This window comes from Entelurus aequoreus, linkage group LG05 (genome assembly GCF_033978785.1).
Source record: "Entelurus aequoreus isolate RoL-2023_Sb linkage group LG05, RoL_Eaeq_v1.1, whole genome shotgun sequence".
Taxonomy (NCBI): domain Eukaryota; kingdom Metazoa; phylum Chordata; class Actinopteri; order Syngnathiformes; family Syngnathidae; genus Entelurus; species Entelurus aequoreus.
In genome coordinates this window covers 31,343,729-31,369,497 of record NC_084735.1, presented here as the reverse complement: position 1 = coordinate 31,369,497, position 25,769 = coordinate 31,343,729, and the positions used below count along the sequence as shown (strand labels likewise).

General features: G+C 40.1%; 1 protein-coding gene across 5 annotated transcripts in view; it reads left to right on the top strand.

Moving 5' to 3' along the window:
* Positions 1–25,769, top strand: part of sipa1 (signal-induced proliferation-associated 1) — a 58,588-nt gene that overhangs the window by 31,165 nt on the left and 1,654 nt on the right. For 4 of the 5 annotated variants that reach the window (XM_062047761.1, XM_062047762.1, XM_062047758.1 and 1 more), the window contains 14 exons: positions 2,417–3,848; positions 5,381–5,505; positions 5,581–5,769; positions 8,011–8,185; positions 8,403–8,506; positions 9,582–9,739; positions 11,770–12,373; positions 12,702–12,976; positions 13,705–14,064; positions 14,914–15,040; positions 15,124–15,256; positions 16,365–16,463; positions 20,947–21,010; positions 21,460–21,538. In XM_062047761.1, the coding sequence (XP_061903745.1) occupies positions 2,741–3,848; positions 5,381–5,505; positions 5,581–5,769; positions 8,011–8,185; positions 8,403–8,506; positions 9,582–9,739; positions 11,770–12,373; positions 12,702–12,976; positions 13,705–14,064; positions 14,914–15,040; positions 15,124–15,256; positions 16,365–16,463; positions 20,947–21,010; positions 21,460–21,538 (3,600 nt within the window). In that variant the 5' untranslated portion in view covers positions 2,417–2,740. Of the gene's footprint in view, positions 1–2,416; positions 3,849–5,380; positions 5,506–5,580; positions 5,770–8,010; positions 8,186–8,402; positions 8,507–9,581; positions 9,740–11,769; positions 12,374–12,701; positions 12,977–13,704; positions 14,065–14,913; positions 15,041–15,123; positions 15,257–16,364; positions 16,464–20,946; positions 21,011–21,459; positions 21,539–22,761; positions 25,187–25,769 lie in introns of those variants that run through there. The other variant, XM_062047763.1, reaches the window with a different exon arrangement.

Here is a 25,769-nt window from a genome sequence, read left to right as displayed (position 1 = left end):
ATTTTGTTTTTTTGTGAACAATAAATAATATAACCATTTGTGTTCTATCATATCTTGCGGCCAAATACTCCTCCATGTTGATCTTTGGGTACTTGTATTTGAAGAATTCTACACATCTGGTGCTCTAACAAGAAATTATGCTTATTTCAAGTGTTGGGATTTAGGTTGCGGTTATCACAAAGTCCTGGTGGACAGCATACCACATTTAGACTTGGGCATTGGACAGGTTACCATGGAAACAAAGACTGATTCATGGGATGGGCATCTTATGAAGCTTGGGCATAGGCGCTTTGTCAAAGGCAGGGAGTTCAAGGTAGCTTTGTAGTGGTGGAGTGCGGCACAAATTCTGTTTGTCGGAACATCACCTAATTTGTTTTTTGCATACATCAACATTAGCTATATATGTTCAGCAGCTGCCGCTTCACTTTTTGTAACATCCCTGCAATGCGTGAGGAACAACATACGGTTCTGTGTTATTACGACTTTGCATAATCAACTGCACAAAATTATATTTTCCTTGCTCAGCCAAATGTTGCATGTTTTAAGAACGGGACTGTTTTACCAAAATCTATGTTGATGTAAATTCTCAGTTTAAATGTGTGAATTAATACTGCTCAGTGCCATTCAAACTGTGTACTTCTGCATAATGAGGACAGGCATGGTGATGTTGGAATTTGTCCAGGCTTAGTTTGTTCTTAAAGAAGCCAGAAATAAAGTAGCATCTCAACTTACAAGCTTAATTGGTTCCATGACGGAGCTCTTAACTCAAAACACCCCCGTGGTAGTTGAATTTCTGCGAAGTAAGCAATTTATTTTACGATTTATCTGAATATTGTATGCATTTAACGTCTTTATAAACCCTCCAGACAGCTTTTACACAAACCTAACTGTGTTAGGCATTCAAGATAACACTTTATATATATATGTATTTTACTAATGATATTATAAATTATTTGTAAATTGCAGCTGTTTAATAGTTAGTTTTGGCTCTCCATCAAGTTCAAGCTGCTGCCACTTTTATTTGTCTATTGAGTAAAATTCCACAGTCACCATTAACTGTAAAAATATAATTTATAACTAACGAAAGAGGGCCTCATTAAATGTTGGCTCACTATTTGGCAAGCAGAGTGTCACTTGCTGTTATTCAAAGACTCACAGCAGGTTATTAAACCTTGACAGAGTGTTAACATAGCTAATAGATCATCAGTGTTCACTTTCTATTTCGTTTTTTTCTACTTTATCACCGTATAAGGCGAGTGTCCTACACCAAGGTTACTAAGGAGTAAATATTCGCAAACCAGTAGGTGCTCAAATGCTGAGTCAAATGTTATGAATCAACAGTCCATATGGACACACGCCAGGCCAAACTGTGCAGTCAACAACACTTCTTGCACACAGCCTACAACTGTGACTGTTTTCTCATTAGCAGCCTGCACGTAAACACCTTGTCACATTAGCATATCTCGCCGCACGACTCAAACTTGTTATTGTGACACAACTTCTATATTTTGTGCTTTGTAAATGCATCTTTGCAAACTACAAAGCTTCCTCTGTGTCTTTTTACTCGGGCAGGAAGCGGCAGACCCATGTGACGTCTATTCTTTAGTGTGTGCGTGTTCGTGTATGTGCCACTGCACCTGTTCCTCAGGATGCAAGCACGAGATGCATGTGAAAAACTTGACAGGAAGAAGCTTTGCGTTACTGACCGCAACGACAGCTTTCAACTTCAGAGGATTGACATCATTGTTGTAAAACAACCATAGAAATATACACAAGTGTATTAGTTAGTAAGTTCCCAATAAAGCTCAAACATTCGCTTTTTTTGACTTTTTAGTATTTAGTGCAGAGAAGAAAATTGCTTTTTAATGTTAATGCGTGAATTAAAGCCAAGCTTCTGTGAAGAAATGTGAAAGACGGTATACTTCTATTGTATGTTGCCAGACTTCCAGTGAGTCAGGAAGACCCTGCACCCACCCACCTAGTGCGAGGAAAGCCTATTGCAAACTTGCATGTAATTGGGTTGTTGTGTTGAGCCTGATGGAGCTGTTTAGAGACACGTTCAACATTACTATGCAGTAATAATGGAATAGAACAAGAGCACGCAGCGATGGGCAAACCTGCACTCACGCTTGCCTGGGAAATTAACCATTAATCAGTGGAAAGCTAGGATTTATGATCTTATTAGCTATATAATCATCAAAAAAGAAATATGTGTAAAAACCTGATGACTACACCCAATATGTATAGATTTGAAAAAGCTACTACCTAAGTCATGTATGTTACATCGGATGTTCTGTTTAATGGCGACAAGATACATAATCTGAATCAGATCTGGATAAAGCTTGATTTGACATGACAACTTCTGACACTAACACATTTGACAGAGATTTAAGATGCACCTTGCTTTCCTTGGCAGGCACTGAAGGCTCAGTGGTTGCCATGTTGGGTGTGCAGACAGCGCCTCATCTGAGAGGAAGGAGAGCTGGGCCACAGTGATGGTCATCTGTGTTCCGCAGGAAGCGGAACTTCGCAACTACCGGATCACTCCCAAAACCCACAACTGCACGCCTGGATGAAACTCTGCAGAGAGATTCTCTTTGCACCAGTCTTTACCATTCACACTCCCCTGTGTGTATGTGTTTAAACGTTTTGACAAGAGATTAAAAGTGTTGCGCTCACTAGGTGGAGGCTCTCCATCTGGATAATAATACATTGGATCGGAAGCGGTTTCCCAGGCAAAATGCAGTCCGATGACCTATTTGTTCGTAAGTTTAGGCGGCAGAATGTACGGCCGCCGGTCGCCACCGTCAACTTCGATCCCAAACGGGAAGTGGGTGTGGTAGAATGGCCACCCAGGCGGGAGGGTGATGGGTCTAATGGAGACAACCTGACCCCAAGTCGAGCCTGTCTGACCCTACGGGCAGTCGGCCGAGGCCACATCATGCAGAGGAGTAACAGTGATGTGACTTTAGGAGACTTGGACTCTGGTGGGAAGGCTGGTGGGAAAGCAACGCGGGTGGTCTGTGAGAAGGTGGGCGTGGGGGCTCAGGGAGAGTCAGTTGTGCTGCTGCACAGAGAATATGGCAGTTTGTCATCACTGGAGAGACAGACTCAAGTCCAAGAGTTAGGAACTGCGGACCAAGGGCCCCTGAGCCCTAATGCCCTCCGCTTTAAAGACCCCTTCCTACTTTTAGGACTGCAAGGCAACCCTCCAGAGCCTGATGGGTTCTTTCGAGGTCTGTCTTCTGCACTGGGGGACTCTCCAAAGCCTGCCAAGCCTCCCAAGCCTGAAGGACTGATTAAAAAGTCCAAACCTGTGCCCCCTCAAATCCCTCAGCCTGGTCCCTGTGACAACATCGGCGCTTGGGTGAGGAACTTTGCACATTATGACGTCCAGAGCATCCTGTTTGACCTCACAGAGGCGGCCTCTAACAGAGACAGTATTGGACGCAAAAAGAACATCACCTCTGGGGCGTCCGCCGCTTCCCAAATGCGGCCCCTCTCTCAGGCCACGCCTTCCTCACCTGCACAAGGCGGAGGTGGCAATGGGGGAATTGTGGATGACCCTGAACAGTCGTTGCTGCTGGATGAAGGTGACGGCAACGACAACGAGCTTCTTCTCAGTTGCCCCCACTTCCGAAATGAGACAGGGGGAGAAGAGCAGGTGGGCCTGGGCCGATTCCCAGCAAGGCGGGGATTTTGGTTGAGTCCGCGTACCCCCAACGATGCTGTGTCGGTCCTGGAGGAGCCCAGAGAAAGTCATGTCCAGCAGCAGGGAAAAAGCAACTACTTTATAGAGCATGCAGATCTGGGGGCGCATTACTATCGTAAATATTTCTACATGAAAGGTAAGAAACACACCAAAAAACAGCAGGTTGTTTTAGGTACTGGTAGTTACTCAAAAATTCAAGTTGTCCTATCCTGTTCATTCTGGAGCTTTTTAAATGATGTTAGATCATAGTGGGGAACTATAGTACAGTAAAGGCCTGATTTAGTAAGAACCAAATACTACACGCTAAACTGCATGTGCGATCTATAAAATAGTGTGTACTATTAGTGGGCGTGTTGCGTGTGTTTACTAAGACTATGTGGTGCATCACATTGAAACCTCTTTTTTTTTACCGCCGAAAGTGTGCTCATTGTAGAGAGGCTGATGCAAAAAATGCATACTTAAAGAAGTTGTCTTCATATAGGAAATATTTTAATTATACATATATATATATATATATATATATATATATATATATATATATATATATATATATATATATATATATATATATATATATATATATATATATATATATATATATATATATATATATATATATATATATACATATATATATATATATATACACATATGTATGTATATATGTATAATAAATAAAAAAACGAACATCATGAAAAAAAATATATATATATATATATATATATATATATATATATATATATATATATATATATATATATATATATATATATATATATATATATATATATACATATGTATGTATATATGTATAATAAATAAAAAAACGAACATCATGAAAAAATATTAAATGACAACAAAATGCATGAATTTAATTTGTTTTAATCAGTCCCTTAAGTCCTTTAACAGCTATAAAATGATGAAATTATGTTGCTGAATACGGGATATGCCTAATATTATTTATTTCTGACCGTCCAAAATTTTTTCACACACGCAGGGTGGAGGATTCTCGTCTGTCCATCGTCTGTCTGGGTAGCGCCAGCACTTATCCTGAAGCCGTGTGTAGAACTGTCAGTTTGCACTTTATTCTGACACGTGCTAAATGAATGTTGATAAATTACATTGCGCGTGCTAGATATGTATACCTGCATCTTCTCCTCCCAGTGTCGTGGGCGTTTTGATGATCAGCATATATTTTGCATATTAATGAAGACAGACGTAAAATGGATTGCACGCCTTATTCTGCTCACTTAACATACACAATCCACTTTGCACACATTTTGTAGATCAGCTTTGCGTGTGCTACCAGGTTGGACGTGTTTTAGTACACGCAATCTTTTAGTAAATCAGGCCCTAGGTGTCCTTGAATAGAACACTCCATAAATATAATTTTTTGTGCGGAGTAAATCTGCATTTTTCTCCTCTTGGCTGACATGCTCAGATTCTGCAGTCACCTCCCTAACCACACCTAATCAGTTGCATTAGGTCAGAGGTCAAGTGTCAGCTCCAAATATGGGTGCTATCGTCCATGTGGACACAAATTCACAAATCAATAAACGTAAATTTACTGGTCATTTTTAGTGCACAAGCTGATGACATCTGGGACTGTATAAAAATATGCTGTCTTCGTAAACATGCAGTGTATTGAATGTGAGCACCTAATTACAGAACATCAGAATTTCTTTGGCATGGATGATCGCCTCGGCCCGGTGGCCATCAGTTTCCGCAGAGAGGAGAAAGAAGGCACAAGCGGAGCTCAGTACAATTACAGAATCATCTTTCGCACCACAGAGGTAAACGTCAACTTTGGACCAGTTTTGGAAACTGGATTTAGGAAGTTGTGACCTGAGACTGAATCCTCTTCTCAGATGAAAACGCCACGAGGTTCCATCTTAGAGGAATCTGTACCCTCTGCTGCACGTCACACAACCCCACGAGGCTTGTCTCCTAAGAGGCTGCTGGAGTTCATCATGCCCGATCTTAACCTGCACTGCCTCCGCTTGGCCTCTAACTCCCCCAAAGTCCGCGACACCTTGCTGAAGCTGGATGAACAGGGGGTGAGTACTTGTAACGGCAATGCTGGAGTACCCTAAACCAGTGATTCTCAAACTGTTGTACATGTACCACAAGTGGTACGCGGGCTCCATGTAGTGGTACGCCAAATAATCACTTAATTCAAGTACAGTGTTTTTTTTTCCTATATTAAAAAACAGTGTTACTGTTAGAACTGTGTGTATTGTTACAGTGGCCAAAAATATTACAGTAAATATACTTGTTAAATCAAACTTCTGCCTAGTTTTTAATGAATACTTAGTTAGGCCTACAATGCTACTCTATTTTAATGTTAGTCATTATAGTGGTACTTGGAGAGACACGTTTTTTCTGAGGTGGTACTAAACCATGGTTGCCCAAAGTGGGGCCCGGGGGCCAAATTCGGCCCGTTGAGTTGTTTGATTTGACCCACCAAAGGGTGGCTTTCCAAATGTAATACATATTCATACTGAACTTTTAAGCTCCCTACGGGTGCCCCGATTCAATATTGATATTACATATCGGTCCAATAACAGCATAAAAACAAGTATCTGATTATATACTGAAGGTGATCTAAACTTTCATATATTAGTTTTACTACAAGCAGTTCTGCTGCATGTTTACTTGTGCAAAGCTGGACAGCCAATTAACACCTAAATGTCCTCCAATAAACACACAAGATTGGTCTTTTCTTCTATTTTAGTCAAGTCATTTACAGAAGGTAATCATGGTTGGCTATAGACTACTAGGAGCTAGCAGCTACACAACAGCTAAACACACAATAGTACACAAACTAGACATACTAGTCCGTACGTAATAAAGTGTTTTTAATTGAAAAATATTGCAGTCTAAAACACATTTATCGATATAAAGAGGTATCTATCATCGTTATTAGTACCAAATATAGGAACTTTTTGACTATTTGTGGTTCACGATTAAAATTGCTTGGCCAGCGGTTCGTTGGCACATTTTTACTTTGGTCTTTGAAGGCAAAAAGTTTGGGCACCTCTGGTGTAAACCATCAGGTACTATTTTTCCTACTAATGTTCCTAGGTTTTCTAATGATGGGTATGGAAAAAAACGCAAATGTTAAATTTTCTTACTATATCTCAATTAAACTTTACCTTTTAGCCTTGAGGATCAAAGATGGTATCCCTTTGTACTGATTTGTGCAAGTGACAAATGTTTAAAAGTGATATAAAATGTTTCACACCCTACTGTTGTGCATAATTGTAAGAAGTTTCCAGAGCCCATATTTTTGTAACAAAACACGCAAAAAAGGTTTTAATAAAAGATTCTGGGTACAAAGCAGCAATTTTAACTGAACAAGTACATAAATTAGTTTTGTGCATGAGTAGTTGGAGGCAGATTAAAAAAGATTAATGTGGGCTACACAGGTGGATAGCAATTTCACGGTAGTGAAATTGTGCCTTTGAAATTAAAACAAGTCCAAATATTTATCAATAATCTGATGAGAGTTGATATTTTGAAAACACTGTTGTTCAGCCAAGGATTAAAGATGTGTCAGGTTTGAAAACCCACCTGCACCTGAAAGTTTGAAACACTTACATTTTGTTCAAAAATGAATTTTTAAGATCCCTTTAGCTATGTAAAAAAACATTGCAACATGGTATGGTAAAATGTGTTAATTAGATGGGGTTTTCCATTTTAAATTAAAATTGGATTACTATTTCAGATAAAAAGTGGTGTTTTGGTGTTTTTCACCAAAGATATTTACAGTGCATCCGAAAAGTATTCACAGAGCTTAATTTTTTTCACATTTTGTTATGTTACAGCCTTATTTAAAAATGGAATAAATTAATTTTTGTCCTCAAAATTCGACACACAATACTCCATAATGACAAAAGGCTTTTTTCAAAACTTTTTTTAAATTTAGCAAATTTATCCAAAAAAACCCACATGTACATGAGTATTCACAGCCTTTGCTCAATCATTTGTTGATGCACCTTTGGTAATTACAGCCTAAAGTCTTTTTGAATACGATGCCACAAGTTGGCACACCTATCTTTGGGCAGTTTCGCCCATTCCTCTTTGCCCATTAATCCTTGCAGCACCGCTCAAGCTCCATCAGGTTGGACAGGAAGCATTGGATTGGAAGCAGTGGTGTCAAGGAGTGATGTCTAAACACATATAACCGCACAGCCACACTCGCTGGCATCCAAACAAACAAAATGGTCTAAATATGACAGCGTATTCATATGTGTTTATAATAAAACTTTCCTACCTTTTTGTGTCTCATAATGTAGCTGAATTTCCAGCGAAAGGTTGGTGTGATGTACTGCCGGGCAGCACAGAGCTCCGAGGAGGACATGTACAACAATGAGAGCTCTGGCCCAGCATTTGAGGAGTTTTTGGAGCTGCTTGGGGACCGCGTGAGACTGAAGGGTTGGGAGAAATACAGAGCTCAGCTGGACAACAAAAGTAAGCTAAAACACTCACCTCACTCTGATCTATTGGCTGTGTCTCACAGCTATGCAAAACCACTGTCAGGAAGACCTGAGATAACTCAAACTCATTGTTTAAATCATGTCTGCAAAATAGCACCTGCTAATGATCTCACAGCTGGTTTACATTCAGTGATGTACATAGCAGTAAACTTCTTGTTGTTTCTTGATATGTGTGTCTTTTTGTTGTGCAGCCGACTCAACAGGGACACATTCCCTCTACACACGCTACCAAGACTATGAGATAATGTTCCACGTGTCCACTATGCTGCCCTACACAGCCAACAACACCCAACAGGTAATTTTACAATCTCTCACAGTGCTATGACAGTAGAGATTACACACATCAATTCTAAAACATAAAAGCACAACTCTATACAAAAACTTGTTAAATGCTTTACTAAGTTGGATTCTTTGTAGTCTCTAATGTGCATGATGTGAAAATTCTGCCCCAAAGTGTGGCTTTGCTGGTCAGACGTCAAACTCTTACTGTATGTGCAATCTGCAGTTTAAGCATTGAATGCACAAACTGGATATGGCACGCTAATATAGATTAACACAAAAAACTAGAATAAAGCATGAGATGTGATGTTCAGCTGTCTGCTTAATGGTTGCTACAGCTTTGGAACTTAAAACTGTTATTGCTGAATATACTGACTGTTCATCTACTGTACACTCACCAGACACTTCAATAGGATTGCCTGGTCAATCTAATGCAATCCAACACAAGAACTGTATCAAAATATATGATACTCGGTATTGAGTAACACACTCAGAGAGGCAGAAGTGGTTCTAACTTCAATGGCGCCCTGTGCGAGACCCCATATTTACCCCCCGGCGTACTTCATCTGGGAAGCATGGGCGACAGCGGTATACCTTCTGTAATCTGACACATCACATATCCTGACCTGACAAGCACTTACCACAAATATGAGTCGCCCCTCATCTTTGTTGCGCCCCCGAGAGAATGCTGCCCTGGGCAATTGCCTTTGTGGCCCATAACTAAAACCGCCACTGCAGAGAAGTATTCATGTAGTAAAATTAATTATTGTGGCTGAGAGAGTATAAATACCTCTCAGTGTAATGCACTGTATTATTCTCTTAACAAAGGGAGAATTTTCAATACAGCTCTTGTATTGATTTTGTCTTTGTGCACGTGTAGCTAATGAGTGTGTTTTTAGAGCATGGTATTAATTTCTAATGCCTAATGGGAATTTAAGTTCTTCCCCATTGATTTTTTTGTAATATTGATGTAGTAGTGATGGCAAAGAAAGGCCGGCGTTCCTTCTGAAAATGTCAAAAATATTATATATTGCTGGTTTTATGGACGTGTGGATTGCTTGTAAAACAATCTTAACGATTTTTGGTTTCAGTTGCTGAGGAAACGACACATTGGCAACGACATTGTGACCATCGTGTTCCAGGAGCCTGGCGCATTGCCCTTCACTCCAAAGTCTATACGCTCCCACTTCCAGCACGTCTTCATCATCGTTCAGGTTCATGAGCCCTGCACCGACAACACCTATTACAGGTCTGATATGATGCTGATCTGTTACACGCTATTATTATCATTCTCATCAATATAATTCTTGCATTGCCTGATTTACTAAAGGCTTGTGTGTACTAAAACATGTGCAAACTTGATAGCACACGCAAAGCTGATCCATGCTAAACGTGTGTAAAGTGCAATCCGTTTTGAATCTCTGTGTTCATTAATAAGTATGCTGATCATCAGATCGGCCACAATACCGAGAGGAACTATGCAAATAGTTTATACAACACGCGCAATGTGATTTATCAACACTCATCACTGTTTTGGGAGCATTATTTTGTGTTTTATTTAGCACCTTTGTTAAGGACGCTCAAACTAATACAATTCCACACATGGCTGTGAGAGAGGAGTGCTCGTGCTGCAAAGACACACGATGGACAGAGAATCTGCCGTCCTATGTGTACGTTTTGATATTTTTGGACGGTCAGAAATAAAAAATATTAGACACATCGTCTATTCAGCAACATCCTTTTATAATTTCATAGCTGCTGGATGACTTAATAAGGGGCTGGTTACAATTATTTTAAATGATGTGTTTTGATGTCCTTTAATATTTTTGTAATGATGTCCGTTTTTTTACATAAAATATATATGACTAACAGTGATGGGCAGGAACACGCTACATGTAGTGAAGCTAAGTAACTTAACTACATTTCAGAAACTGGACTGCAAATCCCGGCCAAAAGAATACAGAGAAATTACAATGACCTGGATGAATCAGAACACCCATAGATACAGAGAATATTCATGATGATTGGTTGGTGTTTGTATAATGAGTCACAATTGGCTAAAGTTAGGGCAAAACATTACAGACTGGCCAATCAGAAGCAAGATAAGGCGGGTCATCGATACCAGGAAGCAAAATCATAACAGACACGCACGCACTCATGTCACATTACGACGAGGGAGTCAAAGACCAAAGGACGCTTCAAGCTGAAGACTCAAAAAAAGAAACATACTTGAAAATGGCAGAGGAATTCTCTCCCACAGATTTTTTCCTTTAGTGACGAAGACGACGGCCGGGAAAACCACAATAATGCGTATCCTTGGCCATATTTAGACAAATGTATGCGTTGAGAGAAAACAATGCCCAAAACCTTAGTTTTCAGTTGTTTATGCTGTAAACCAAAATCATAACTGCTCTCTTCTTCTAACACAAATTTAGGAACACACATTAAGGTGAATTGAGTTCATGAAAATGTTTACTGCACATAACCATTACCAATTGTTCCCACACAACACACAAGTCATTGTTTTTTTTCCAAAATACAGATAGGTGCTGTTTTTTTACTATAGGCAGAGAAAATGAATAACATTGTAAGGGTGGGCCAAAGGAGAGGAAAACTAAAATAAATACATACAGTAGGATGCGGGGGGCCCCCGGCAGGTAGTTCTTATTGGGTCCATTTGTACACTCTCATTAACATTGATATTACACATGTGGGACCATAGATATAAATACTTCTTGAAGTATGCATTTTTTGTGTCATGAGCACGGTATTGCCCTCTCTCTTCCATGCATCTTCAGCGGTAAAAAAAAGTGGTGTCAATGTAGATGCACTGCACGACTGCTTTTAAAATGCCCATAAAAGTGGTAGATGTCTCCTGCTTGTTTTAAAGTATAGAAAAACGGCACAGGTAGGAGCATGATAACATGAATGTGCAGTAAATGAGAGTGTTTTTGTGGTGATGCCCCGTATAGTACATGCAAAATCCTTGTTTAAATAAGGCGGTCTGCGTCACCTTTCAAATGAACACACAGTCTTCGTAGATCACACGCAACACACCCACTAATAGTACACTCCATTTTATAGATTGCGTACGCTGTTTAGCGCAAGGTATTTAGATCTGAGTAAATCAGGCCCAAAGTATATACAATATACTGTAATGTATTGTGAAATGTTTATAAATCTGAAGTTGCACACAAATATCTCAACAGCAAATAAGAGAAAAACTGAATACTTCCTTTTTCTCAATCTGTCATTCCTCTTTGTCTTTTTCCCTCCTAGGGTGGCTGTGACACGCTCTAAAGACATGCCATTATTCGGCCCGCTGTTTCCTAAGGGTGCTCGCTTCCCTCGCTCGCCTGCTTTCAGAGACTTCCTCCTGGCCAAGGCAGTAAATGCAGAGAATGCAGCAGAGAAGTCTGAGAAGTTTCGCTCCATGGCCACCCGCACGCGACAGGAGTACCTAAAAGACCTGGCGGAAAACTATGTGACCACGACGCCCATCGATTCCTCTACCAAGTTCCCGCTGCTCTCCCTGGGAGGCAAGCGCAAAGACAAGCTGAAGGGCGCCAAAGGGGCAGAACTGCACAGCGCTGGAGCGCTGGTGTGGGCTGTGATGGTCGACAGCGCGGATGAAAGCGAGGGAGAACACAAACTGCCCTGTCTGCTGGGCGTCTCGGCCGAGTCAGTGGTGCTCATAGAGAGGTACACGCGCAGGGTGGTGTTTAATTGCTCCTGCAGGGACGTCATTGGCTGGAAGGCGGTGACGGAAACGAAAGAAGGGGGCCCCTGCTTGGACATTTTCTATGAGCGTGGCGAGTCGGTGTCGATTAGTGTGATGGAGAGCCAGGCTGAGGATTTGAAAGAAGTGGTGCAGAGGCTTGAGGTGGGTGATTATCACATTATGTTTAATTAATTACCAAAAAGTTTGCAGCCTGGAGAACTTTATCAGGCAAGGAAAAAGATGTAGTTCCCTAAGTGGGTGTTCAGAATGTGCCATGCACACCTTACAATTACTTTTAAAATGAAAAAGAATAATGAAAATATGAGTTTTGTATTTTTATATTTTAATTCATGTATTATACTATATCTCCAAGTAGAGCCTCTATCCACAACTATAAATAGTATTGGTTTAATCCATATTTGCCCGTCCATTAAAATATTATAATGAGAACTTTGCGAAAGTCACAAAAGTAAATCATTCTACCCCATAGTTGGTTACCCGGGGGTGCGAGGCTCTGGAGGTCACCCCCCTACGTGACGGCGTGGGTCAACCCGGCTTTCTGATGAACGAAGAGGGCTTTGTGACGGAGCTGCAGCGATTCTGTTATGCAGAGAGCGGCGGCCTACAGCTGTGGGCTCGCGTGGTGCGCCTGTGTGGACATTCCCTGGTGCACCTCAGCACAGAGGAGAGGACCCGGCTGCTCCGCACGGCACACAAGATCCACATCACTGTCATCCCACCGGACGAGAACGGCAAGCCACGCAGGTGGGTCAAGCCTTAGAGTAGTCTGGGGGAGGTGATGATGGTTGGGTGAGAAATGTGTTATTATAGTGACTATTTGTATAGTGACTAGTAGCAAAGAGGAAAAAGGAATGGGATGTTGAAAGAGCGATGTAGGACACTCATAGAAAACAACACACATTCAGATTCAGTGTCAGAACCAGCTGGCTGATGACTAATTGAGCCCAATTTGCATTCAAATGATGAAAAGGCAGAAACAGCAAGAGATCAGTGAGTAAAGCATCGTTGAGGCACAATGCTTTAAAAGTGGACCCCTGCAACTCTAGCCCCTCCTACTCTATGTACATTGTACTTGTGAAAAGATTGATGTATAACAACAAAGGACAAACTGTCTTTGGCTTTGGTATGGAAAACTCAACTCTTCTTTTACTTAAAGTAAACATGATTGTTATAGCTAGCATACTAGCATTTGAAAGGTTTAAGCACATTAATAGGCGTGTGAATGTTGTGCAGTTTGTCTCAGACAGGTAATGACACAGCAGTAATCTTTTAGCACATTAAAGCACTTACTAGGCATCCAGTCAGACTGCTGTGATGTCATCCACAGGGCGCTCATATACAATGGTATGCTGTTACGTGTTGTTAGCAAGCATTATTCACTATTTGCACGACATTTCAGGGGGAATAATAATGTAAATGTAAAGTGTCAAGTAAGATTAAATGTTTGACGGCTGTTTATGTGTATTCTTCAGGAGCTTTTCTGAACTTTACCAGAAAGCAATCAAGGATGCAGAGTGTAAGCCGGGTGAGGATCAGTCCAGTGAGGCCTGGGTGCTGGACGAGAGGGAGGAAGAGGAGGAGAGAGAGGTGAAGGCGGATGGTGTCACTGAAGTGGACGTCACAGAGGTCCAGGTGGCGAGCGACGAGGCAGCCGAGCATCGAGAGCAAAGTGAAAAGGAGGACACAGGGTCGCTCCTTGCACCGCCAAGTTTACCTTTGTTACGAGCCACTTCCCTGCAGGACCAAAGGTCTGATCAGGACCAGGAGAGCTCACAGCTAACACGCAGCATCTCTTTAGAAAGACACTCATCTTACGGAGAGACCTGTGAGGGGTGAGTTTAACTAAAATAACCAAGTATCAAATTATAACTAATATAAGACATATTGCTTGATAGCTTTACAATAGAGTTCTATTTGATGTAGTGGCATCCAATAATGATCTCTGGCGTTGAATCATATAGCAAGGCTAAAAACAACCTCGTGCTGCGAGTGGTGCACTATAATTTAATCCTGTACGTCAGTTTTCCTGCAAAGGACAAGTGAAAGGACACCAGAGTGGCGGTGTACATTTTAATGCAATCGGTAGAATAAAGAGTTGAAATTAGGAATTCAATGTATTCAGAATAAGTACACACACATGCAAAAAAAGTAGGTCATGCATGGAAAAGCAATGCTGCAGATAATCAGCAGAAACACACACCCATCCATCCATCCATTTTCTACCGCTTATTCCCTTCGGGGTCGCGGGGGGTGCTGGAGCCTATCTCAGCTACAATCAGGCGGTAGGCGGGGTACACCCTGGACAAGTCGCCACCTCATCGCAGGGCCAACACAGACAGACAGACAGACAGACAATATTCACACACTAGGGCCAATTTAGTATTGCCAATCAACCTATCCCCAGATGCATATCTTTGGAGGTGGGAGGAAGCTGGAGTACCCGGAGGGAACAACATGTTAAAAATAATTCAATGTACTACAAATCACAAGTGGACTGATGTGAACCATTTTAACAGAGCAGGCGGGAAATCAGACAAGAACTAAAGCAATACTGCAGATGACTTGCAGGTGTGCGTCATATTCTGTTGACCTCTGAACTCTGCAGTGAATGAAAATGTCACAACGCTTCAACGGCAAATTGGTGTTTTCGCCCTTCCCATGTCTACCTCTACATCTTACAGTCATGTGTATTGTAACGTGGGCTTGAAGGACGACCACCACATCTATGAGAACGTTGGAGTGCTTAGAGACGCCACACCTGATCTAATACTGGCAGTCAAACCCAAAGTTCCACTAGAGGACGAACAGGTGACCATGCAAGATTAAAGAATGCTATTTCTCCTCAATATCATGTCTCGTTTTTTAATTTCTGTCTTTGTCGCCATCTGTAGTTCATGGCACCCGACTTTGGAGAGGACAAAGCTTCAGCGAGTGACTCGTCCCTCTCCTCCTTACGGCTGTCGTGTCTGGACCGCGCTGAGAGGAATTCACGAGCCTTAAGTCTTCACAACTCCATCACCAAGAGTAAGGACTGACTGACTTTCAAATTGTTTATGTACACTATAGTAGAGAAGTGTTTAATATTATGCTTGTAGTTTACAGTGTTGTAAAACTAGCACAACACTGCTGAAAACTACAAAGATAATAATATTACACGCTTTCCCCTTGTATTTATTGTCTTTAGATTAGAAGCAGCTGTACCTAATGTTGCGTTTTATGCCTACTGTTATTTAACAGTGCTTCATGCTTTAAAAACAAAAGTCATGATGTAACATTAACAGCAGGCCAATACATTGTGACCCTGAGCATGCACTCAAACAACGGTGCTGCAATGAGGCCAGAATGAAACAATTACACATGTTTGCAAATCATCCCTGCCTGATTTGAGCCTCCAAATCTTCTCTGTGTTAAACCGCTCTCTTTATTATCCTCTCTCTGCTCCCCGCTGGATCCCCTTTGTCCTTCTGCCATCCACGCTGCCCCCGTTTTCCGCTAATCTAATATCACCCCTGCTCCCCTAACACCCCCTGCCAGGGCTAGGATAAAACGGGGGGACAGATGGGCGGCGGGAAGGGTGGAGTTTTAGATCAAGACCCTGCTCTTCTTAATACCATCTGCTATACTGCTACTGAGACTATCAACCTCATCATTCAGAAGCCATGAGTGGACACGTCACCTCATCAGATTTATGATATGTGTGTGTAGGGCACCCCTGGAGCTTTGTGTTATTATTTTTACACCATTGTTTTTCACAAAGTGCAAATCTTTCAAAAAAACAGAGGGACAAGCGGTAGAAATGGATGGATGGATGGAGGGATGGCAACTCATGTGCTTTTTTGTCAATTTATTGTCAGCACTTGATTACTCATCATCATTTTGCATTTACACCCATGCTTTAAAAGTCCTTAAATCCAGTCAAAACTGGGCCAAAACATCTGCACCGGTGTCCTACCTTTTTAACCCTAGCAGTAACGCCGCAGCACCCCCTTGTGGTGGCTTATTGTTACTCTCCAGCCAAAATGAGAACATATTTTCAATATGCTTTCAAAGTCTTCCTCCTGCTCCAAATGCATTTTATTAAAATGTATGTTTTTACACTGCGGCTGAACCGATTCTTAATTCCTGCTCCCAGTTCTCTCCGAGACGACGGATTCCACAGAAGAAGAGTGGCAGTCCATCGCTGACCTGGCCACAGCTTGCCGCAGCATCCTGGAGGCTTTGTCATGCGAGGGTGAGCAGCTGTTTAACTGCGGAATGATGTAAATGTCAAAGGCACATCAGGAGAAAGCTAATGCCATCATATAGTCCACTGACTTCATACTCTCATAGCGTCGGTTAGATTACAAAGAGAATTGCAAATGTGCTCAGCCACCAGCCAGAATGTTAGGTACACCTGCACAATCTGTCAGTCTGCCTTTACAGACAATAATGCTCAGTTATAAATGACTGTTGTTTCTAATATTTGGCCCCACTCTACTTTAGTGTCATTTTACTGTAACCCTGTTAATTAGTAGTAGGGATGAGTGATATGGCCTAAAATGTATATCCCGATATATATCAATCAAACACCAAATAGTTACAGGGGCATTGTTGACCATATTCATTTTCATACTTAACATTTTCGAATCATTAAATGATTAAATTTTTGGGACAGGACAATATCAATTAATATTTCATTTATTTCCTTTTCCTTTTATTACATACAAAATTCATAATAAAGTTATAAATGCAAACTAACTAAACAAAAAGCAAAAACTACTATCGGCTCTTATTTCGTGAGTTTGTAGACAACAATAAAAAGGACAAAAAAAGATTTTGTGATCATAAAATCACTGTAGTTTCCACCATATACTAATGCTATTATTGGTATCGTTACTGTCGATATTTGTATCGATCCGCCCACCCTTGTTTACTGCATTCAAGAACTCCAGCTTAGCGGCTAGCTATGCTTTTTCATATCCTCCTACAGCAGGGGTCACCAACGCGGTGCCCGCGGGCACCAGGTCGCCCGTAAGGACCAGATGAGTCGCCCGCGGGCCTGTTCTAAAAAAAAAAATTAATTTTTTTTTTTTTTTTTTAATTTTTATTTTTTTATTTTTATTTTTTTTTAAATTAAATTTACATAGAAAAACACAAGATACACTTTCAATCAGTGCATCAACCCAAACAACCTCCCCCATGCACACTCATCCACACCCACTCACACAAAAGGGGTTATTTCTTTCTGCTACCAATATTCTGGTTCCCACAACATAGACAATACATCTGCAAGGGACACAGTCCCTGAAGCACATATGATTGTATAGGCTGCTGGTCCACTAACATTTTCATTAATTACTATTTTTTATGTAATTATTTTTATATTGTTTTACTTTCTTTTTTATCCAAGAAAATGTTTTCTATTTATTTATCTTATTTTATTTTATTTTTTAAAAAAGGGCCTTATCTTCAACAGACCAGGTTGTCAATGAAATTAGATTTGTTTAAAGGGTTTTTTAAACCAGGCCCAGTCCAGATAATGTCCAAGTCGGACTCAGCAACACACACCTTCATTCATGTACACAGAAAAAAATTAGGGAACACAACAGATTGCATATAATTTATAAACAAAATTACATTTTCAAAATAAGCATTTATGTACAGTCAAGATTATGTCCAGGTCACTCAAATTAGGGAACACAACAACAGATATCATATAATCTATAAACATAATTATACTTTCAAAATAAGCCTTTGAGGACTTCTCATCTTTTTTTTTAATGTTTTTTGGCATCATTATCGTTTTCAACCATGTAACTTTCTAAAGTTAGAAAATACTGAATAAATGTTTTAAAGAAAGTAATACTAAGTGAATATCTGTTGTTGGCCTTAAAAATAAACATTTTACCGAGTACTATAATTAAATTGACTAAATCATGATTGTCAATGAACTCTCCTAAAATAACAGAAACCACATTAAGCTTCATAAACAAACCAATCCTTAAACACATTTTTTCAACTTCCACCCAAAACAAAGACACAATATGACAATACCAAAACAAATGCAGGGTGGATTCAGGCTCCTGACAACAAAATCGGCAATCATCTGACTCTGTCATACTCCATAATTTTAACATTTTCCCTGTGGGTAAGAAGTTATAAATAATTTTAATTTGAAAATAACGATTTTGCACATCGATAGTGGTTTTATAGATTAGTTTGAATATGGCATCCCATGGCAACGGGCAGTCAAAAAAGTCCTCCCATTTTCCATTTGTGTTGTATGAGGCAGCCTTCAAAGATTTCTTTATTAAATAAAAATTATATATTTTTCTATTTATTTTAGTTCCTTTTTGCCAACTAGAATTTCTTATTAGAGGTTTACAAACTAATAATTTAGTAGTTCCATAATTAATTATTTGTTTCCATCTTTTCCCAATTACTCCAGTTAGTTGATAAAATGAAAAGCTTGAGCAAGCATCACCATACATAGCTCTAAATTCATCATACTTCATAATTTTACCATTCTCATTGATAATATCATTGACAAAAATGATTCCTCTTTCAAACATATTTTTCCAAAAGAAAGGCTTTCCATCTATTACAATATTAGAGTTCATCCACATTAACTGCTGCAAAATATCGTCTCTTTTTTCTGGCACATAAAATTGAAAACACCACTATGAGTGGATTGTTTCCTTTATGAACCCCGCCATGTTTCCCAGCAGACTCTCTGGGAGGGGATCACTTGTAAAAAAGGATACAATTTCTTTTGATACAGTACATGTTTTTTGTCCAACAGGACATTTGTGTACCACTCAATGTTTAAATACATCTTTGGAACAATTGATGCTTTTAAAGACAGACACATAGCTTCAAGGTTGAGAAGTTTCAGGCCCCCATATTCATACTCTTTGTACAAAACCTTTCTTTTAATCTTTTCTGGTTTGCCGTTCCAGACAAAATCGAAGACCCTTCGCTCATAAATCTTAAAGTTTTGTGATGGAGCTGGTAATGACAAAAACAAATAAATAAATTGAGGAATAATTAACGAGTTGGCAATAGACATTTTACCATACAAGGTTAGGGATTTCCCTTTCCATAATTGCATAATTTTGTCCAGCTTTCTTAGTCGATTATCATAATTTACTGAGCCTAGATCTTCCAGATTTTCTGGGACAACAACACTAAGTATGTTAACTGGTCCATCTGTCCACAAAACAGGCACTTTGCATTCCATTCGAAAGGACGTTCCCTTTAGATTTCCGATCCTTAACATTTTACATTTATCATAATTAAGCTTAAGGCCAGATTGCTGTGAAAATATGTCCAAAAGATTAAGAAGGTTCCGCAAACAATGAGGAAAAATCTCATCTTTGTGAATTAGCCTTTTCTGACATGAACTTCATCAAGAACAAACACAGAACACGCCTCACTGATGCACATCTGCAAGACTCACTCAGAGTTGCAGTGTCAAGTTACACACCAGAGTACAACACACTAGTTAACAGCATGCAATGCCAGGCTTCCCACTAACTGACAAAGAAACAGATAACAGATTTGGTGTCCAGTTCAAAGTGTGACATGATTTAAAAATTTGAGAGTTTACTTTTGTATTTTACATGAGTTATTATTTGTACAAACATGGTGCAAAGTAATTCATGATTTCTTAAAAAAATGTTAGTGGCTAGCTAGTTAAAATGGAATATTGTGATTTCACAAGACTGTCTTAGAAGTGATCATTTGAAAATGTTCAATTTGAAAAATGTGCACTTAGAGAAAATATAAAAATAAAGTGTTGCATATTGATATTTATCTGTTTCTATATATATTTATTGTGATAAATCATTAAGATGATCAGTGTTTCCACAAAGATAAATATCATTAATTATTAATAATAACAGAGTTAAAGGTAAATTGAGCAAATTGGCTACTTCTGGCAATTTATTTAAGTGTGTATCTAACTGGTAGCCCTTCGCATTAATCAGTACCCAAGAAGTAGCCCTTGGTTTCAAAAAGGTTAGTGACCCCTGTCCTACAGTGTGTAATGTAGCATGTTTCGCTGCTCCATGTCTTCAAATCCTCCAGTGATAGTGATGTTTACAAGAAACCCATATTTTTGCCGGTGTGGAGGTGATGATATCTGACTCGCGAGAAGACTACATTGCGTTAAGGACGCCTTCGTTGGCTTGTCGCTGTCAAATTTGTGGGACACACCTAGAATGTGTCATCAACATGCATTATAACGATACAACAATAGTATTATAAACACTCTTGTTGGTCAAATTTACATCATTTATGTGTTCCATGTTGCGCAACCCTAATTAACAATAATAGGTACATAACTTCAACCATGCAATAATTTAACAATGTGTTTATCATGATAGCTGTTTAAGCTGTAGGAACATCTCAATGATGATCATTTGAAACAGGATGCCACTGAGCTCACTTTTGAGCTTTGTGGCAAAGGCTGTGAATACTTATTTACACAGAATTTCTTATTTTTTTACCTTTAATAAATTTGCAAAACATTCTAAAAAAAAAAAAACTTTTTCACATTGTCATTGCGGGGTATTGTTTGTAGAATTTTGAGGACAAACATGTATTTATTAAATTATGGAATAAGGCTGTATCATAAAAAAATGTGGACAAATTGAAGCGCTGTGAATACTTTCGGGATGCACTGTAATATACTTGCATGTTTTGCTGAAATTCCTATGTGTCTCTTTTCACAGATCGTAAAGCTGGAGACCAGTCGGGAACAGATCAGACGGATGGCAAGCTGAACACAAAGGAGAGGTGGGTCACTGAGTTGCTATGCAACAAGTCGTGTCATTATCGCATCTCTACTATCTCTGTAGACAGACAGCATCTTGGTTTTTTCTGAATCAGCCGGGGAGCTCTCTTGGAGAAAGCATTGTGCACGCTTACACAACAGCATGTCTAATGTAGCTCACCGCCAAGCCTGTGTTTCCTTTACACAGAAAAATAACATGAGGCGTTTCCTCTGTTGAAAAAATGGATGGACAGCTAAGGTTCAACCACAGGCCAACATGGAGGTCAGCATGGGTGACAACTAGAGTGTAACACCGCATGACTGCAAAAAAATTTTTGTTCAAATGCAATAAAATTAGTCGTTGCATGAACCTTTAATACTAGTTCAGAGTTAGAGGCCTATAAGCTATTCTCATTTTGACAATTTGATTTTTAAAGTTTTTGCTGGAGTATCACTTTTTGTCTGTGTGCAGTGACTCTCCAGGCCACCTGGAGGATAAGGTGTCACAGCTAGAGACCATGCTGAAGAAGCTGCAGGATGACCTGCAAAAGGTGCTTTGACTCTCATGAATGCTTCAAACATTGTTGTTGTATCTATATTTTCAGTGAATTGCACAAGAGAGTCCTCAGGTAGGAACAAACATTTTAAGTGGTTCGGCCTGTGTCACTGGAGCCAGGTGATTTTGTGTCTTGTTTACATGTCCCACCAGAATGCAAACTTTTATAGTGGCAGTTCACTCGTACATAAACAAAACTTTCTAGATGACATTTTCTTTTGCACAAGTATTGTAATATGTGTTCATTTTAGTGAATCTGCTGCCACTCCTGTTGTCATCGTCACACCACTGAACGCTGTAATCAATATTTTACATTTCTATTGAACTAGTCCATATTATGTTCATGTAGATGTCAAAAAAACATTGTATGTGTTGAACTCTGGACTTTTTTTTCTCTGTGCGCAATCTGCTGCTTGACAAAAATACTCAACACAAAGTTGCCTTGCTTTGAGAATTGTCAATACTGTACATAATTTGTCTTACGTGTGTGTGTACAAAACTTTTATCCCTTCCTATAATTTATATGAAAAGTTATTTATAAAAACGCTTGACTGGGATCGCATGCTGTGACTCTTTTTTAATTTTGACTCATTCAATGGAGGTTTTTCCAATCCATTGATTAACTTGTTTATTACTGGAATCTGTTGAATTGAAACTGCTATTATTTCTAATTACACTAATTTATATATACACTCGGTAGGTACACCTACACTCTCTAATGACCATGTATTCATTTAGCAATATGTGTGTAATATTGCTGCTCTCAGTATTATGTAGCGTAATTTTACCACCACTACAACAATAATTAGCTTATTGAATTGATTGGCATTACATTGTGCAGGTGTACCTAATGTTGTGTCTGATCATCGTAACCATATCAGAACCTGGTTGATTTGTCTCCCAAAATGTGTAGCTCGGTGGGATACATTGTGGTCGTCCATGACCATGCATTGGATGGATAAACGCAGAAAGAAAACCACAGCAGTCAGATGACCGTATATGTCTTGTTTCCGCACGGTTTTGTGTTGATCATACAATGTCATTCACTGCTTCACGCTTTGTGTTTTTACCAGTCGAGCCTTTTTTCTTTGTTTGCGTGTCCACTCGTAATGCACTCAACCTCCACCTCTCGCTTCCTTCTTCCCTGTCCCGTTCCTGCCACACGCAGCGATCTGAGAGACGGCTTTTTGTTTTTGTTTGTGTGCCCGTGTCTTTCAGGAGAAGGAGGACAAGGCGGTGCTGCAGGCCGAGGTGCAGAGCCTGCGGCAGAACAACCAGCGGCTGCAGGAGGAGTCGCAGAGCACGGTGGCGCGCCTCATCAAAGTCACCGAGCTGCTGTGCAACGTCAACAAGCCCTGTTAACGGCCGGCCGCGCGCTCCTTCCAGCGGCAGAATGATGCAAATTGTGCGCGCTGTCCTCAAACATATCCTCCATAAGCAGTGAATAATGGGCCTGTATGCAAGTTGACCACTTAGAACATGATGATATTCCCTTACAAGTCTGCACCTCTGGTAGATGGAGTGCTTCTCTTGAAATGTGTGTGTGCGTGTGTGTTAGCCGCATGTGTGTGTGTGCATCTCCTACTGTACTTTGCTTCAAATACTTGATAAGCTGGGCTGAACGGTACTTGCATATTATGTGGGAGTTTAGAGAGAGTGTACACCAAATAGCATGTTTATCTGAAGAATGACCAAAAGTGTGCACATTTAGTTTGCAGAATCGAATGCATACTGAATGCGTGTGTGTTCATACTGTATACCACGACTTAGATGTGAAGTAGTGATGCTATGCGGAAGGTCTTAAAACAACAGAAAATGTTAAAAAATGTAGAATGAAAAAAGAGGCCCTTAGGCAACAATCTATTTGCTTCTCAGTAGTACTCTACCCACGTTTTTAGGAAGGGATGCTCTCAATAATCCCTTCATTAACGGAAGAGGACAAGGAAAAGCTATTCAACTGAGCCTGTGTGTGAGTGTGTGTATACTGAAAAGGAGTTATACCTCCCTTGAAGACACAATGACAGGAAAGAAGCGCTTCCTTTTACAACTTTCCTCTAACCTCACTCAATATTGTAGCAGCCATACTGTAGAAGTCCTCCTGCAGGCCTCAACGTGCCAAACGGCAGCTTTTTAAAGCTTTAGGTGTCCACATGAAACACCTCAAAGTGGCAAACAATATCTGACTATGTTGTACTAAAGTGTGCTTTGTGACCACTGGAGGTAATATGGCTTTTGAGTGATAGCAGTGAGAGGACATCTTCCCATTTTGATGTGTTTTGTGTGTGTGTGTGTGTGTGTGTGTGTGTGTGTGTGTGTGTGTGTGTGTGTGTGTGTGTGTGTGTGTGTGTGTGTGTGTGTGTGTGTGTGTGTGTGTGTGTGTGTGTGTGTGTGTGTGTGTGTGTGTGTGTGTGTGTGTGCGTGTTTGTGTGTGTATGTGTGTGTGTGTTTATCTTGCACTTTTCTTGGGGTCAAATCATTGGACAGAGGCACGTATTGCATTTTTATTTATCCTACCTTACCTCAACTTTTTTGTGCCCCTTGCTAAAGGCACCGCTTGGGGTGTGTTTAAAAATAAAAAAAGATGGACTGCTTCTCCTCAGTGCCAACAAACGCCCAGGCAGCTCTTCAGAGTTCCAAGACCTTCTTTAAAGTGGATGCCCCACGTCCACTCAAGACTGTCAACGCTCTTGTTTGGTGTACAGACTTCCTCTTGTAATGTTATTTTAGAGTCACTGTGAATACCTGCTACCAGCATATTAAGATACAGTATATACAGATGAAATTATCATCTTTATTATCAGTATGTGAAAATACTCTGTACAGCTCCTGTTATTTGGGCAGATTGATTATCGATCAGATATCATCTCTGACATGCTGATGCCTCCAGACTGAACTTTCGATGTGAGAAGATCTGTTCTGCCGTGTCACATATTGTCGTTTAGATTGTAGGAGGTCAAGCATGAGAATGTGCCAAGCAACATCCAAACATCCCCTAGTGCGTGTGTGTGTGTGTGTGTGCGCGCGTGTGTGTGTGTGTAACTTATTAATCATGCAAATGTGGATTTTCTTGTAGCTGTTGGAACTGCAGAGAAGGTGTTTGGGAACAAAGGCAGGATACTTTGTTTTATTACAGAAAGCCAGCAGTGATAGAATAATATCTGTATAAGGTCTTAAAACACCATTAGGTACGCCTTAATGAACAAGATCCTGGCAGGACGGTCAAAGTGAGACTTCTCTTGACTTTGTGCCTACCTGAAAATGTAATGCCTGTTAACCCTGCTCACTTTCCTCATATATGGTTGCACTGACTTGAGGTTTCCACTGGCGGATGAACATATCATCTGGTTTTGCATCTGCTGTGTGAACAAAATGAGAGACCTGAGTTAATGTCGATGATAATGTGTGTTGTTGTCGGTCCCAGCTGAGGCTTTACAGCGAGAATTGTAAGTGGATCAGTCAGACTATTATATGGTTTTTAAACCTGAATTAAAGAGGAAAAAGGGTGCTTAATGTGACTGATGAATTGGAATAACAGAACTGAATGTCTTAATGTCCTTTTATTTCTCCTGAAGAAACAAATAATCTCAGTATATTTTAGTATGTCAAGGTTAAAAAAAATAAAGAAAGTGGGTTAAGATGACAAAAGGAGAGAAATTACATACTTTGCTTTTGGCCATGTTATACAGTGCATCCGTATTGTTAAGATGCAGTGCTTCACTTTTTCCACATTGTGTTATGTTACAGCCTTATTCCAAAATGTAATACATTCATTTCAGTCCTCAACATTCTACACACAATACACCATAATGACCATGTAAAAAGTTGACCATGTAAAAAGTTGGTTTTTTTTGTGAAATATTTGCAAATTAATTGGAAAAAAAAAGAAATCTGCGTGGCGAAGTTGGTAGAGTGGCCGGGCCAGCAATCGGAGGGTTGCTGGTTACTGGGGTTCAATCCCCACCTTCTACCATCCTAGTGACGTCCGTTGTGTTTTCACCCTTGCTCCTGATGGCTGCTGGTTAGCGCCTTGTATGGCAGCTCCCGCCATCAGTATGTGAATGGGTGAATGTGGAAATACTGTCAAAGCGCTTCGAGTACCTTGAAGGTAGAAAAGCGCTATACAAGTATAACCCATTTATCATTTATTTATAAATCACATGTACATAAGTATTCACAGATTTTGCCATAAAGCTCAAAAGTGAGATCGGGGGCATCCTGTTTCAACT